Source organism: Ursus maritimus, unplaced genomic scaffold (assembly GCF_017311325.1).
Source record: "Ursus maritimus isolate PB19 unplaced genomic scaffold, ASM1731132v1 scaffold_19, whole genome shotgun sequence".
In the NCBI taxonomy this organism is placed as follows: domain Eukaryota; kingdom Metazoa; phylum Chordata; class Mammalia; order Carnivora; family Ursidae; genus Ursus; species Ursus maritimus.
The window spans coordinates 51,958,366-51,973,527 of record NW_024424341.1 but is presented as its reverse complement, the minus strand read 5'-3'; the positions used below and the strand labels follow the sequence as shown (position 1 = coordinate 51,973,527).

General features: G+C 61.3%; 2 protein-coding genes and 2 long non-coding RNA genes across 6 annotated transcripts in view; 2 read left to right on the top strand and 2 right to left on the bottom strand.

Moving 5' to 3' along the window:
- LOC121103485 overlaps positions 1 to 1,151 on the bottom strand; it is a 3,894-nt gene extending 2,743 nt beyond the window's left edge. The window contains exon 1 of the long non-coding RNA XR_005835743.1: positions 1,031 to 1,151. This is a non-coding gene — a long non-coding RNA (uncharacterized LOC121103485). The remainder of the gene's footprint in view (positions 1 to 1,030) is intronic.
- B3GNT8 (UDP-GlcNAc:betaGal beta-1,3-N-acetylglucosaminyltransferase 8) lies at positions 41 to 1,999 on the top strand. Its single transcript, XM_040634028.1, has 2 exons — positions 41 to 165; positions 552 to 1,999. The coding sequence occupies exon 2, from the start codon at positions 584 to 586 to the stop codon at positions 1,775 to 1,777; it is 1,194 nt and encodes a 397-aa protein (XP_040489962.1). The 5' UTR covers positions 41 to 165; positions 552 to 583; the 3' UTR covers positions 1,778 to 1,999.
- A 378-nt stretch (positions 2,000 to 2,377) lies between these two features.
- BCKDHA (branched chain keto acid dehydrogenase E1 subunit alpha) overlaps positions 2,378 to 15,162 on the bottom strand; it is a 19,994-nt gene continuing 7,209 nt past the window's right edge. For all 3 annotated transcript variants that reach the window (XM_040634025.1, XM_008706641.2, XM_040634026.1), the window contains exons 2-9: positions 13,547 to 13,729; positions 13,354 to 13,440; positions 8,967 to 9,075; positions 5,918 to 6,079; positions 4,113 to 4,319; positions 3,780 to 3,921; positions 3,404 to 3,575; positions 2,378 to 2,900 (exon numbers count right to left, since the gene is read on the bottom strand). In XM_040634025.1, the coding sequence (XP_040489959.1) occupies positions 2,730 to 2,900; positions 3,404 to 3,575; positions 3,780 to 3,921; positions 4,113 to 4,319; positions 5,918 to 6,079; positions 8,967 to 9,075; positions 13,354 to 13,440; positions 13,547 to 13,729 (1,233 nt within the window). In that variant the 3' untranslated portion in view covers positions 2,378 to 2,729. The remainder of the gene's footprint in view (positions 2,901 to 3,403; positions 3,576 to 3,779; positions 3,922 to 4,112; positions 4,320 to 5,917; positions 6,080 to 8,966; positions 9,076 to 13,353; positions 13,441 to 13,546; positions 13,730 to 15,162) is intronic.
- LOC121103486 lies at positions 6,087 to 12,414 on the top strand. The gene is made up of 3 exons (XR_005835744.1): positions 6,087 to 8,290; positions 10,676 to 10,783; positions 11,722 to 12,414. It is a non-coding gene; the product is annotated as an uncharacterized LOC121103486 (long non-coding RNA).

The window sequence follows — 15,162 nt, the reverse complement described above, 5'->3', positions numbered from 1 at the left end:
CCCCCCCCCCCCCCCCCCCCCCCCCCCCCCCCCCCCCCCCGACTCCAGACTGGCTGGGCAGGGCTCCGACTACAGCACCACGCTCGGCAGGGGCAGAAGGGAGGGAGCGAGGGAGGGCCTGACCAGAGGCCCCGGACGCGGCGCGGGCGGGAGCTGGACCCAGAGGTAAAGAGGAGGGTCAGCAGGTCCCTGGCCCCCCTTCCCTGGGGTGGGGACTGTTGGGATGAGGGAGGCTGGGTTTCTAGATGGTGAAAGGGCTGACCTGTGATTCTGACTCCTGGTGAGGGAATGAAGGGGGGCTGGAATGGCCGAGTCCCCAGTCCCTGGGGTGGGGCTGCGGACTAGGTTGGTGGAATGGGCTGGGCTGGGCAGAAAGAGCAGGGTGTCGAAAGAACTGGAACAGGGTTCCGAGCTCCAGGAACAGGGAAGAGCTGGGTCCTCGGCGGGAGGGTGGGTTTAGGGGCTGGGGCTGAGAGAAGCGGTTACACGGGCTGGCAGGGACTGCTGGCGCCCATCCCTGCACCTCAAAGGCCTCTGTGGCTCCTTTGCAGCTCCCGCGGCCACCCCTTCCCTGGGCTGGGTCATGCGCTGCCCCAAGTGCCTTCTCTGCTTGTCAGCGCTGCTCACGCTCTTGGGCCTCAAGGTGTACATCGAGTGGACGTCCGAGTCTCGGCTAAGCAAAGCCTACCAGGGACCCCGGGACACCCCACCAGGCCCCACACCCGCCAGCCCCGAGCCCACCCTGCCAGCTAACCTCTCCGCCCGTCTGGGCCAGAGCGGCCCACCGCCCTCAGCTTACTGGAACCAGCAGCAATGGCAGCTGGGGTCCCTGCCCAGCGGGGACAGTGCTGAGGCAGGGGACTGCCGGGCTTGGGGGGCCGCCGCTGCCGCTGAAATACCAGACTTCGAGTCCTACCCTAGGGGCCTCCGCCGCTTCCTGCTGTCTGCAGCCTGCCGGAGCTTCCCACCGTGGCGGCCCGTGAGCGGCAGCGGCCAAGTGGCCGGCTGCTCTGGCACCGACGTCCCCTACCTGCTGCTGGCCGTCAAGTCGGAACCAGGGCACTTTGCCGAACGTCAGGCCGTGAGGGAGACGTGGGGCAGTCCCGCTCCCGGGGTCCGGCTGCTCTTCCTGCTGGGCTCACCGGAGGGGGAGGCGGGGCCTGACCTGAGCTCCCTGGTGGCCTGGGAGAGACGCCGCTACAGCGACCTGCTCCTCTGGGACTTCCTGGACGTCCCCTTCAATCGGACACTCAAGGACCTGCTGCTGCTGACCTGGCTGGGCCACCACTGCCCGGGTGTGAGCTTTGTCCTGCAAGCTCCGGACGATGCCTTCGTGCGCACGCCTGCCCTCCTGGACCACCTGCGAGCCCTGCCACCCGGCTGGGCCCGAGGCCTCTACCTGGGGGAGGTCTTTACCCAGGCCAAACCCCTCCGGAAGCCCAGAGGACCTTTCTATGTGCCCGGGTCCTTCTTTAAAGGTCACTACCCAGCCTACGCAAGCGGGGGTGGCTATGTCATCGCTGGGAGCCTGGCCCCCTGGCTGCTGCGGGCAGCCACCCGTGTGGCTCCCTTCCCCTTCGACGACGTCTACACTGGCCTATGCTTCCGTGCCCTGGGCCTGGCACCCAGGGATCACAAAGGCTTCCACACAGCTTGGCCAGCAGACCAAACGGCCGACCCCTGCACACTCCGGGACCTGCTGCTTGTGCAGCCCCTCAGCCCCCAGAACAGCATTCGGCTCTGGAAACAGCTGCAGGACCCCCAGTTCCAGTGCTGAGTCTTCGGGGAGCTGGAGAGGAGGGAGGGCGGACCTGGCCTGCACCTCGGTGCCTGTCTCTGGCTCGGTCTCTCCTGGGCCTCAGTGTGAGGGAGGAATCCTAGAATCCTGACTGCCTGAGCCCCTCCTGGGTTCTCCCAGGTGAGGGGGCTGGGCAGCAGGAGGCAACAGACTGTTTCTGTTACTTCTTGTTTTTGAAAAATATGCACACACACACCCCCACTCTGAGACCTGGAATCGTCTTTGTGCCTGTGGGGCCCCGGAGGAGTTGACAGAGTGAGAGCAGCTGCATGCTGACCTTCACACTGGGAACTCTCCCCGCCCTTACTGGGCAGGGCCAGCTCTGGTGGCCTCCTGGTCACTTTGCTGAACGGCAGCCTTGTCCCACCTAAGGGAGAACAGGAGACCGTCTTGGGAGGAACACACACACACCCTGTCTGCCTAAACGGACCCTCCAGCTTGCTAAAGTTTCCGGGGGAAGTACTTGTCTCAACGGCCCAGCCTTCTTTATCTAGAGGGGAGAAGCAAGGGGTGGTCCCAAACCAGTCATGCTGGGCTCTCCTCCCACCTCCCAAACTCCAGGAAACAGACCAGTGGGGGTGCAGAGCCAAATAGTTTATTGGCCACCTGCTGATCCTCTCACTTTGAGGGAGTGACTTCCACAGGCTGGTCCACCACGCCCACCCCAGAGGGGCTTCTAGTCCTGGAGGCACCCTAGGCACCCTGGCCCACCCCCTGGGAGAAGGCACTGTAACAGGCAAGGAGCGGGCCAACTGAGTCCTCCCAGAGTAACAGCCTGGAGGAGTGGGGATGGGGGGCTGGAGCCCTGGCCCTAGTATTTTGGAGGGAGCTGACCGGGGAAGGAGGGTGGCCTCCTGCCGCTCCCTGAGCCCCCCCAGAGTGGTGCTGCCCCTCAGGGTCGTTGAGGTGGGGGTCGGGGGACGAGCAGGCCTCACTTCTCAAAGTGGTCCAGGGGGTAGTGCTCCCCGTAGGTCTGCAGGTGCCGGGCCAGGGCCTCCTGCTGCTTGCGGAGCTGGGCGGGCATCTCCTGGTACACGTCGGAGAAGAGCAGGCTGGGGCTGGGCTTCGGCTTCCGCTCCGCCTGCTCAAAGGCCTCCATCACCTGGGGGAGGTGGGACAGTAGACACGCAGCCGGCCCCCCATCCCCTACCACTGGGACCCCCCAAGCCCGGCCTCTCCTCTCCTGCACGGTCAGTGCTGCGCTAAACGCAGGAATCGGTGCAGCCTCTCAGCAGAACCAGGCAGCAGGCAGCTCAGAGGCAAGGAAACCGAGGCTCGGAAGGAGGGCCCGAGCCAGGGGGTCCTTCCCACTGGGTGCACGGACCAGGGCTCCCGGCCGGCCGAGGACGGTGGGACACACACACGCCGCGCATGGATTAGGTCACCTCAACTTTGCCCACCTTCGGAGGATACCCCGCGTGTCCTTCCTCAGACAGGAGGGTGTGGAGGGCAGGCGGCGTGCTGAGGACACGGCTAGGATCCGGCAAAGGCACGTGCCCAGGTCTCCTGGCTCCGTGTCCCCCAATCCTCCCAGGCTTCTCCGCCACGCACCGCCCCGGACCACGCCCCCCAGGGCATGGGTTTCCAACAGAGGAAGGCCCCCACCTTCTTTCGGGACTGCTTCCTCCAGGCCTTCTCCTGCTCGTCGTCCCACCAGCCCCGGCTCTGCAGGTAGTGGCGCAGGCGAGAGATGGGGTGGTCCTGCTTGTCCCAGTAATTGACCTCGTCCACCGAGCGGTAGGCTGAGCTGTCATCACTAGTGCTGTGGTGCCCGATCCTGCGCGCGGAGGGGGCCCAGGGTCAGGTGGGAGCCCCCAGCGGAGGGTCAGGAGGGAGGGGGCAGACCAGGGGAGAAGGGTGGCGATGGAATAAAGGCCACGAAGGGGATCCGATATGGGGGATGGGGTCGTGTTCTGGGGACAGTGACCCATGCAGGGGAGGTGGGATCAAGGCCTCAGAGAAGGATGCGGGAGGCAGGCACCTGTAGGTCATGGCCTCGATGAGGAAGGGCTGGTTCTCGGCCACCGCCCGCCGCCGGGCCTCCTTGGTGGCGTTGTACACGGCAAACACGTCGTTGCCATCCACACGGATGGACATGATGCCATAGCCTGGGCCTCGGGCAGCTGTGGGGACAGAGAGGCAGATCGGGCCTGGGGGCTCAGATGAGGACCACGAGCAGAGAGCGGGGAGAGGGAAGGCAGGAGAGGGGAGACAGCAAAGCAGCATTCCTGTGACCCTTCTGCTGCAGGCACCGCAGGGAAAGGACTGGGGTGGGGGGCCAGGCAGACTGGGGAGTGGCCCACAGGGCCCCTACCGATGCCGTCCCCGCGGTACTGCTCCGACGTGGGCGTGGAGATGGCATAGCCGTTGTTGCGGCAGAAGAAGATGATGGGGCACTCGAGGGTGGCAGCGAAGTTGAAGCCGGCGTGAGCGTCCCCCTCGCTGGCCGCCCCCTCCCCGAAGTAGCAGATGACCACCCTGTTGGCGTTGGCCCGCTTGGCTGCGTAGGCCGCTCCCACCGCTGCAGGGGGAGGAGGGTGTGAGCAGGAGCAGAGCCACATGCCTTCCCCACCGGCTCTGCCCTCTCGCTCAGCCCCACAACCTGCCTCAGCCGCCCACCCCCAGCGGATGGCCGCTCCCCCCGCCCCCCTTGCCGAGCTGTGCAGCCTAAACACCTGGGCGGCCTCCTCTGACTTTCCGCCACTCCCCACCACTCCCCGCGCCTCTTCCACCTTCAAAACTCCCTAGAATCTGACCCCGTGTCCCAGTCAGTCTGATCGCCCAGTCACGGCTCACCTGAGCTCCCAGCAGCCTCCTCACTGGCCCCCTGCTCCTCCCGCCCCACCTGTTACCCTGGGATAGCCAGAGGCCAGTTGAAAAGGTTAAAATGTGAACCAGGCTGACATTCCGGCCAGCGCCTCTCTGGCCTCTCTCCCCTGCGGCTCCCGGCTCCCGCTGCCCTCAGACTCCCCTGGATCTGCATCCTTTCTGCGCCTGAGTCCCTCCTGGCCCCCCTCCCACGTTCCACACCTGCCACGGGCTCCCCTGCCCCTCGAGCCAGCAAGCAGGCACTTGCCTCAAGACCCCACGTGGTGCCGTCCCGGGCTCCTGGTCCTACTGCAATGTCACCTGTGATGCAACCCCCCCTTCCTCCATCACACGTACCCGCAGGACTGCTCACCCCCGACCCGCTCCCCCACTCCCCGTGCTCCTGCTGCATGCTTCCTGTCTGTCTCCTCCACTTGGAGGAGGGCTGAGATGTTCGTCCCTTGCTCACTGCGCCTAGCATGGCTCCCACATGGCAGGGACTCCATACGTTTGCCCGCTGAACAGCTTAATGGTCACTAAATGGAAGGTAAGGGCCAGGGCCCAGCCTTCTGGAAATCCTACCTACACTCAGGCAACATGCCACCTCCTCTCGCATGCCCGCCTCCCACCTCAGAAGCGCAAACAGCTCCTCGTTCAGGCACTACGAGCTGTAATGCGTACAGGCCTCGCAACCAGCACGCTGCTCAGCCCCACGGACACAGCAACGTGTGTATCTTGGCCGCCGTGCGGCAAAGAGAGTCGAAGCCCAGCCTGGCCCTCGACCGGACTGCAGGGTCCAGAGGGCAGGGAGCGGGGTCAGGTTCTGGGGTCTCCGTGCCACGTGGGTGCGGGCCTGGCCCCTGAGGGGTCTGCTTCCCAAGCTGTCGCTTTTGAGAAAAGCAACTCTAACTGCTCTAGGGACTGTGGGCTTCCAGAGTGAGCTCCAGGGGAGTGAGACTCCGAGGCCTGAGGCAGAGCACGGTCGGGGGCAAGAACCCAGCTCTGTCCAGGGACCCTTTGTGAGGAAGTTGGTACCCGCTCAATCATGCACAGTTGCTGTGTTGGTGAGCGGACAAACGGGATGGACAGTTTGGGAACAAGAGTGCGGTCACGCCAGCTCCAGCCTGCCAAACCAGAGCCCTCCTCTGGACACCCCCAGACAAGAGGGGTCTGTCAATGTAAAGTCTGGAGCCCAGTCCAGCGCTCTGACCCCGGCACCCACCGGGAAGCCCCAGGAAGGGCAGGGATGGAGAAGGGCTGGGGGGCGCAGCGGAGGACGCTGGTCCGCGAGTCCCAGGCCCGAGTCCTCACCCTGCGGGATCTGCGTGGCCAGCGGAGAGGAGATGGTGACAAAGTGGCGCTCCCTGCAGCCGTAGTGCACGGGCATCTGGCGGCCCTTGCCCAGGTCACTGACGTTGCCGTAGCACTGGGCCATGAACAGCTCCAGGGGGTAGTCCCGGTACATGAGCACACCTGGGGGGAGAGGGCGCCGCGTGAGCCTGTGGCCGGGGTGCAGGGCCAGACCGCCCCCTGGGTGTCCCGGGGCGAGGCCCCTGGCACCCGGCCTCCGTGTCCCTGTGGGTCCCATAAAGGAACTGGACTCGAGCAGGGGCGGCAGATTCAGAGGCTCACAGGGACCAGGCAGGGGGGCAGACCAGAGACCTGTCCCGAAAGGGAGGCCCCTGTTCCAAACACCCAACTGCTGCTCGGGATGGCCGTCGGCCGCCTCTTCAAAAGGCGGCAAAATCTGGCTCGTTTTTTTTTTTTTTTTTTAATGAGAAACTACCTGATGCTGATGTTTCAACTCATGCAACTACTTCAACAATCATCATACAAACCAAATAAAACTACGGGCCGCCAGCTCACAACTTCTGATCGAGACAGACAATACCCGAACCTGCTTACGGCTGTAAAATCCTTTCTTCAAACAAAACCTCACCACCACATGGAACCACGCTGGGTGAAGGGGGCCCTGCCTGCTGGGTCAGAGGACAGGAGGGGGTTAAGGTGGTCCCAGGATGAGCAACGGCCCGGGGCGGGCCGCCTGAAAAGGGGGACGATCGTCACACCCACACCTGAGGGGCAGCGCTGGGGGTTCGAGGACACCCGTGGAAGCATCTAGAACCTGAGCACTGCAGAGCAGCAGCTGGCTGGTGCAGGCATTTCCAAATCTCTTCCTTTACTAGAGAACTCTTTCTTCACACGATGGGTGTAATGGGGGTCACACCGCACAGGAGCCACATTTTGTGCGGGCTGTGCACACGGTCCCTAAGTAACGGCAACACGAGTGTAACGTTTGGTGCCAGGCGCCTTTCTTCTGAGCGCCTTCCAGAAAGTAACTTGATTAATCCTCACAACAACCCCCCGAGGGAGGGGGGATTATTCTCCCCATTTACAGATGAGAACACTGAGGGAGGAGAGCTTCCAGAGCCGGCAGTGGCGGGGGGGGGGGGTGTTCACTGGCTAACAGGGTGCCACCGCCAAAACAACCCCCGCAGGCGGTGGGTGCTGCCCGGACAACTGGCTCCTGGGCACGCGCTGGAATTGGGAGTTGGGGTGAGGGGTGCTGGGTGGGGCTTCAGCCTCGGCCTCTCATAAAACCAGACGGGGGATGTCCTGTCACACCACACCACACCACACCACACACACACACACACACACACACGGAGTGGCCTCATCGCCCGTCACACAGATCAAAGAGGAGGTACTCCGGGTGACGCGGGAAAGGCGGGCCGCGTGGAGGGGGCTGCCTCAAAGTGCAGTCCGCACTCCATCACGTGAGAATCGGTGGCGGTGGCGGCGGGGATGGTGCAAACACAGAGTCCTGGCCGGGGCTCAGGCAGCTCTGACGCGCCCCAGGAAACCGCAGGCCCTGTGGCAACTACTGCTCTAGATGGAAATGTGCGGCCTCCGAGCTCTTTCTGACGTGTGTCCCTTCCTGCTGGTGCCACGGTCGGCACTCCACGCACATCCTCGGTTTATACCACACGGCCCGGCATGGGCAGCAGCACAGGGGCTGCCTTGGGGAGACCCTGCTCCACCCCGCAGGAGGCACGTGGCCTGGGCCCCGAGACCGAACCTCCTGGGCTGCCGGCCGCCTGGCTCAAAGGGACACAGGGCTGCTGGGAGGCTCCTTCCTCCAGCAGGGTCGGGGCAGGGGACACGGGGTGGCGCCTCCACCGCTTCCAGCACTTAGGACAGCACCTTGGCCTTGAAGAGCTCAGCGAGGGCCGAGGGCCGGCTATTGTTCTGAGCGCCCCATATTCTCTGCACTCCGTAGGTGGGGACTGAGAGGGGACCAGCGGCCTCGTCAAGGCCAGGCACCGGTCTCGCAGCTCCCACCTCTCTAGGGGGCCCAGACGCAGGGCCTTCTGCACGGCCAGCCCCCATGTGGAGAGCCCGGTGGCTGCCCAGGACTCCAAGCCCCCCACTCGCCCTGCCTGGAGTCCTCACCAGAGAGGCCCCTTCTGCCAAAACAGGCAGGAGGCGCTCAGCAAACCTGGCAGGGGCTGGGCCTACAGCCCAATGTCTGGGGACACCCAATACACAGGACATCTGTCCCCCTAGGACGTGGGGGATGGGAGTCGGGTGCAGCGGGCACAGGAGCAGACTGTCCAAGATGCCATGCTCGTCCAGGGACCCGCCTGCCTGGCCAGCCTGTCCCCTGCTGAAGAGTCATCTCAGGTGAGAGCACCGCCCCCCAGCACATCGCCTCCAGCTCTGAGTGCTTGCCCAGCACCAGGCCCTGTGCTGCAGGCTTTGTGTCCCCCACCCCGTGATTGCTCCGTGCTCATCGGTGTGCTTCACACCTCGTCTCAGACACTGCTGTCCTGTCACTCCCTCACTCAGAAGGGGCCGGCCCCGGCTGCCACTGCCAGGCCCTCCCATTTGCTCTGCTCCCCAAAGGACACGGCACCCGGAGAGGCCAGGGGACCGTGGAGCCCCAGGCTCTGGACTGGGATCCCCATGTGGGCCCACCTGGGGCCAGCCCCACCCTGACTGCATGCTGCCAGCACTCCCAGGGCAGGGGTCCCAGTGCCATCATCAGCTCCGTGTCGGAAACCACAAAACAGACGCTCATAGGAGAAGCAACTTGTCCCAAACCTGCCAACTGGCAGCCAGCAGAGCATGAGTGGCCACGAGGACAGGCTCTTCCCTACAACCCTGCCTGCCTGGCCTCCAGAGGAAGCCCGCCGCCACATCCCCCTGGCCTTGGCTTGGCTCTTTCTTGCTCAGAAAGCTCTTCTTGGAAGAGCACGTGGGGTAGCTAACATGGGCCTCCCCTTCCCGCCCAGAGTGACTGGGCCCGACCTGCCTCCCCAGGGACCGCAGACACAGGCCGCCAGCAGGGCAGACATACCTGCCTCCCGGTACTGGCCAAACACCAGGTCCGTGTTGTCCAGCGCTGCTGCGCTCCCCACGTGCGTCCCCTCCTCGCCATAGTTAGTCATGTAGAAGGAGATTCGGCCCTGGGGGTACAGGAAGGCCCGGAGGCCCGGGCTCGGTTATGCTGCGCGATGACAGGGAACCATCTGGATAACTGGCCAGCTTCTGGAGACTTCTTTCATCACCAGACACGTCCTGGGCTAGGTCAGGCCGGGGTTGCCGCCTTCACGGAGGAACTGCCAGATTGGTGAGAGCCGGGCGATGGGGCTGTGTGACTGGAGGCCAAGGTGCGTGCCTGGCCCACCAGAGAGGGCGTCAGGGAGAAAAGCCCGAGCTGGGCAAAGCTGGGGGTAGATGCAGGTTTCCGGGCAAAGGGAACAGTGAAGGCCAGAAAGCCAGAATAGCTGGGACAGAAAGTGGGAAGGGTGGGGACAGACAAGGCGGCAGAAGCAGTACCCAGTAACGCAGTGAATGACACACCGGGACTTTACCTTGAGAACTGCACCCACGGCTCTCTCCGGGGAGCGACATTTTAGAAACGGCTCTCTGACTGTCATGTGGGAAATGGATGGTGGAGACAGGACTGAGTGCAGCCCGCCAGGTAAGAGGGGGTGGTGGCCTGGCCTGGTCGTGGCAGGAGGCAGGCAGAGGAATGGAGGGGAGAGGCTTAAGCAGAGTCAGAGTGCCAGGGAGCGGAAGACCCTTGCTGGCTGGCCACACCGGTGCCCTAGCCGACTCCTTCTCCTGAGCCCCCCAATTCTAGAGCCTGGAGAAGCCAAACATTCTCCCAATCTCCCTTACAGCCAGGGGTGGCCACAGACACAGTTCTTAAGCCAGAGACTTAAGTGGAAGTCTGCTTTTGCTTTCTTGATAAAAGAGATGAGTGTAGCTGGCGCCAGCCCTGCTCCCGCCTGGCACACCACTGGGAGGCTGGACCTGTGGCAGCCATCTTGTGAAAATGAGGCAACACATGTGGGATGAAAGCCAGCTCGCCCACGATGGTGAAGCAGAAAGGCAGGAAGTCTGGGCTCCTGGCGTGGTGCTGAGCAGCAGAATGGATCTCTAACTAAACCCATAGGGACAAAGTAAATTAGACGAGAGAAAGCGATACGAGGGGGAAAACGGAGACAGGGAGATGCAGGTCTCCAGCTTGGGCAGATGGGTGGACGGTGGCACCCTCTGCTGAGAAATGGCCTAAGAGAGAGAGAAGCTGCGGTCGAGTCTGGACAGGCTGAATTTGGTGTGGGACATCCAAGGCAAGCAGCCAAGAAGATCTGGGGCTATGAGGTGAAGTCTGGCAGGAGACTTGGGGCACCCCTGGCACAGAGCCAGAACTAAGCTCCCCAGCACCACGTGGGAAGTCAGAGAGCAGAGGTCGGTATCTGAGGGACGCCCCCTGCCCGGTCCTCATGTGTTCTGTAGGCCAGGCTTTCGGTCGTGGTGAGAGAACGAGATGAATAAAGCTTTCTTCTAAGTGGGGAGCCAATTAAAAGTTAATTGACCTCCCACAGCCATGTGGGTGGATGCTGGGTGCTGGAAGCCTGTCGAGGGTGGTGTGGGGAGGAGCCTGAGTGCCCTCCCACCCAGGAAATGGGACCTGGCTAGAGGCAGAAGTCGCTGGTTGTCTACCCAGTATCCTACCCCTCTCCCTGCTTGCTAACCAAGATCTCATTCCACCGGCAGCAACTGCCCGCAAGGAAAGACCACATTTCGGCCTCCCTTGCAGCCGGGAGCGACCTATGCAGTATCTCAGAGGCTACTGGGTGGGACTGCCTGCAAAGTTCTAGAAAGGTGGGTATGAGGAGATAGCTGGGACATGTCTGACCTGACACTGTCCTTCCACATCCTGCCTGGAACGAGGTGTGATGAAGGGAGCTCCAACGGCCATTTGCTTCATGAAGGGCCCTCAAGGCTAGAAGCCAAAGCTGGGCATCCAGTGACATCGTGATGCTACCATACCAGCCCCAAGCAGGTTTCTTTTATCCAAGATAAAACCCTCCTCATCTGTTTAAGCTACTGCATTTGTTTCTGTAGGGTTTGGGGAGTGCTTTGGGGGAGGTCTGTTACTTACAGCTAAACAGAAGCCGAGCTAATACAAGCTGGGCCTTGACCCAGGAGCTGCTCCTGAGGCCTCGTCTGCGGCAGCCAGCGCACAAAGGGGCTTTATGTGTTGGGCCTCCCAGAATGCCTACCTCTACCATGCTATCCCCGCTTTTTAGCATACTGAAGAAACTGAGGCAAAGCCAGGAAAAACCACGGCCCAAAGTCACAGCTGTGATTGGACCCACATCTGCCGGATTCCAAAGCCCCTGTTTGCGCAGCCAACACAGGCGGGAAGGAGCCCGGGCGTGTTGAGAGGGTGGGAGGGGCGGCGTGGCCTGGCCTGGCGGAAAGGCTGTGGCGAGGGGAGCAGAGAGCCGAGGCCACAGGGGAATGGGAGACAGGGGAAGAGGAAGGGCCAGGCCTGCCCCTGTGTGCTGTAGGAGCCAAGGGAAGTTCTGGGCAAGTTTCACGGTGGAAGTACTACCCTATTTTGGAAAACCCACACATAGTGCCCTGTGAGTGGGAGTCTGCTTAGTACTGTCCCATAGGCCAGGGGGCCTCATGCTTCAGTCCACAGGGAGACGGCCTGGGGACTTGATTCTCAAGCCCAACCCTACTCCTGACCCAGCAGGTGCAGTGGGCACGCAATGACCCAACGCTCAACTTTCTTCCCCCTTTTCCCACAGGAACCCTGGGCCCTGGGAGGGACGGATTCCACTACTCTCTTGGATCCTGGGGACGGGCACGTAGTCCTCCTGGCCAGGGGCTGGCTCAAGGGGGCGTCTGTGACCGAACCCGGACCCCGAGCATTAGCCCCGCCCTTTCGCTGGAACGTCAAGGAGCAGACATTCTCTTTCCACTGCTAAGCAGAAAGGATAATCATTGTGAGGCTGGCAGGGTTACAATAGCTAATATTTACTGTGTGCTGGCTAAACACCAGCATCGCTCTTCCGAAGGCCATGACAAATGCCACCAGCAGTCCTTAAGCCAACCCCATGAACTGAGCACAGATAAGAAAACAGGAGACCTGACAATGAAGCGCCTCTCCCAGGGCAAAGCTACAAAGTGGCAGAATGAAGACTTCGGTTTTAATGTCCATACCCTGATCCTTTCTCTGCCCCTGTCCACGAGCATAGCCCTGCTACAGACCACTGCTGCTGGGAACGAGGGAAGCCGAGAGAGCAGAAAAGACCCTCGGGGAGAGAAAAACAGGTCTGATAACACTGAGCTCCCTGGATCCAGCCACGCCTGGAACAGGACCCTCTGGACGTGAAGTTACTTGAGTCAATAAACTGCCTCTTTGATACAGACGTGGTGAAGAGAAGGGCCATATGCACCCCAATGTTCATAGCAGCAATGTCCACAATAGCTAACTTGTGGAAGGGGCCGAGATGCCCTTCAACAGATGACTGGATTAAGAAGTTGTGGTCCATATATACAATGGAATATTACTCAACCATCAGAAAGAACGAATTCTCAACATTTGCTGCAACATGGACGGCACTGGAGAAGATAATGCTAAGTGAAATAAGTCAAATAAGTCAAGCAGAGAAAGATAACTATCATATGATTTCTCTCATCTATGGAACATAAGAACTAGAATGATCAGTAGGGGAAGAAAGGGATAAAGAAAGGGGGGGTAATCAGAAGGGGGAATGAAACATGAGAGACTATGGACTATGAGAAACAAACTGAGGGCCTCAGAGGGGAGAGGGGTGGGGGAATGGGATAGACCGGTGATGGGTATTAAGGAGGGCACGTATTGCATGGTGCACTGGGTGTTATACGCAACTAATGAATCATCGAGCTTCACATCGGAAACCGGGGATGTACTGTATGGTGACTAACATAATAAAAAATCATTAATTAAAAAAAATAAATAAAAAATAAAATAAATAAATTGCCTCTTTGTTGATGCTGTTCTGACCGGGTCTCTGCCCGCTGACACGACCACGGCTGAGGCTTACAGCCCATCTGACACAGGCGCCCCAGGAAGCCCTGAGGGGCACCCTACTTCTCAGGACCGTGAGCTCCCAAGGGGAAGGCCCAGCAGGTCTTCCCGCCTGTCCACTCCCAGCACAGCCATGCCCCCAGCCAGGAGCAGGGGAGGTATTTTTATCATCTGGTCCATCCTTCTGCCCCCAGGCAGCACCCTTCCCACACTCTTCCTCCACACCATCAAGAGCACCCCAAGAACTCTGAGGACCCCAAGACAAAGGATCTCCATACCACCCTGTCCTCCTTGGGAGTTATCTTCTGGCTCAAACACAGGCAGGGAGACCTCAGGCAACCCCCCTCCCCAGCCCGAGCCCACGCACCTGCCGCTGGGACTCGTAGAGGATGCGGTCCATGGTGTTGAGCAGAGTCATGCTCCTATAGAACTTGAGCACCTTCTCCTGGGGCAGCTGCGGACGGAGGCACAGACAGATGTGGGGCAGTTGGGACCAGAGAGGAGACGGACAAGGGACCTGGGCGTGGGAGGCACAGTGGGGGAAGGAGGGGGCCTCTCACATGGGGATCCTCGCTGGGGTTGATGATCTGGCCCTGCCGGTCCATGACGCGGTAGACGGGGATCCCGGAGATGACATTGGGCTGGATGAATTCTAGCTTGTCTATGAACTCCGCCGAGGCCCCCGGGAACTGGGGCTTGTCATCCAGGGATGGGAAGTGCTGCTGCTCCTGTCTCCGGGGCAGCTGGGGAGAGAGGAGGGTGGGGGTGGGGGTACTCAGGTCAGGAGCAGCGGGTTTCCCTGGCTGACCTCACGGCAGGCAGTGTGGCCTGGCAGTTGAACCCCCAGGGCCCCAGGGGACCCTGCGGCCTGACGCACAGGGTATGGATCTCAGCCTCACTGCTTTCTCGATGTGTGACCTTGGGCAAGCCACTAGAATTTCTTTGTGTCTCCGTTCCTCAACTGTAAAATTGGGGGGAAGATACTATCTATCCCGCAGGGTGGCTGTAAAGATTAAACAACTCAGTAGAGAAGCAGTCACGGGGCACAAGAACCGGAAGCTGTTCTATCAGGGGCCCAAACGCTTCGCTCTGGCATTCAAGGCCTCCCCAGTCTGACCAGATACCCCCTCTCTCCATCTCCCACTGCCACCGCAGGCAACCCTGCCCCCCAGCGCCCCTGAGTCGGCCAGACGGGCTCTTCACCGACCCCACACAACCGGGGCGGCCTCCTAGAATCAAGGAAGTCTGTGAGCTCTTAGGTGTCAGCCTGCCTGGGTTCAAATCCCTTGCTAGGTGACCAGAGAAAAGTGATTTTCCCTCTGCCAGCCTCTCCTTTCTCATCTGTAAAAGGGGGACCACCTCATGGAAGTGTCATGAGGCTTAAACGAGATCCTGCACGTAAAACTGGTTAGCAGAGTACTTGGAAGCCATACAGCAAACGCTCGGAAGAAGTGTCAACTGTCGCCTCTGCCACACACGGCTGCCAGCCCATCTCTTTACTAGAATGTCTGCGTGCCCCCCCAGCCCCCTGGCAAACTTCTGCGCTTCGATGGCCTCTGCACTCCAGTCCTAACCCCCACCCCTCCGGGCCCAGACTGACTCCTTCGACAAATATTTGAGCACCTGCTTTGTTCCGAGCCCCGTGCTGGGTTCTGGGGACCTAAGAGAAGCAAGACATCTGTCGCTGCTGCCCAGCAGGGAAGCCAGCTGCTGAGCAAGTATGGCTGAGGCTGGGGCTGGTCCGTCTCTGCCCAAGAGAAGCCTGAAGCATGGGAGAGTGAAGCAACCTGGGGGGGGTGCAGCTGGGGGTCAGAGAAGGAGCCCCGGAGGCTGGGGTCGCAGAACACGCCAAAGGCAGAAGGCGAGGGACGGGATGTCACTTGTGGAACCTGGAAGAAGTTGGGCGGCTGGAGGAGCCCTGTGGGGGGCGTGGCACCTTCTCAGCTGGCGGGGAAAGGCCACTGGTCGGCACAGGATGTGCGCCAACCCTGTTTCTCAGCCTTGACCTGGTCTCAGCGCTGCCGCTGCTCCCCTTTACCAAGCACTTGACGGCCGCGGGCGGAGCTCTGTACCCACAATCTCACTGGGTCCTCAGAGTGTTCCGCACAGTTGGAGGCACAGACCACCTGCTGTGACCCCTGAGGAGGGAGGAAGCTGAGACACAGTGGGGGGGGGG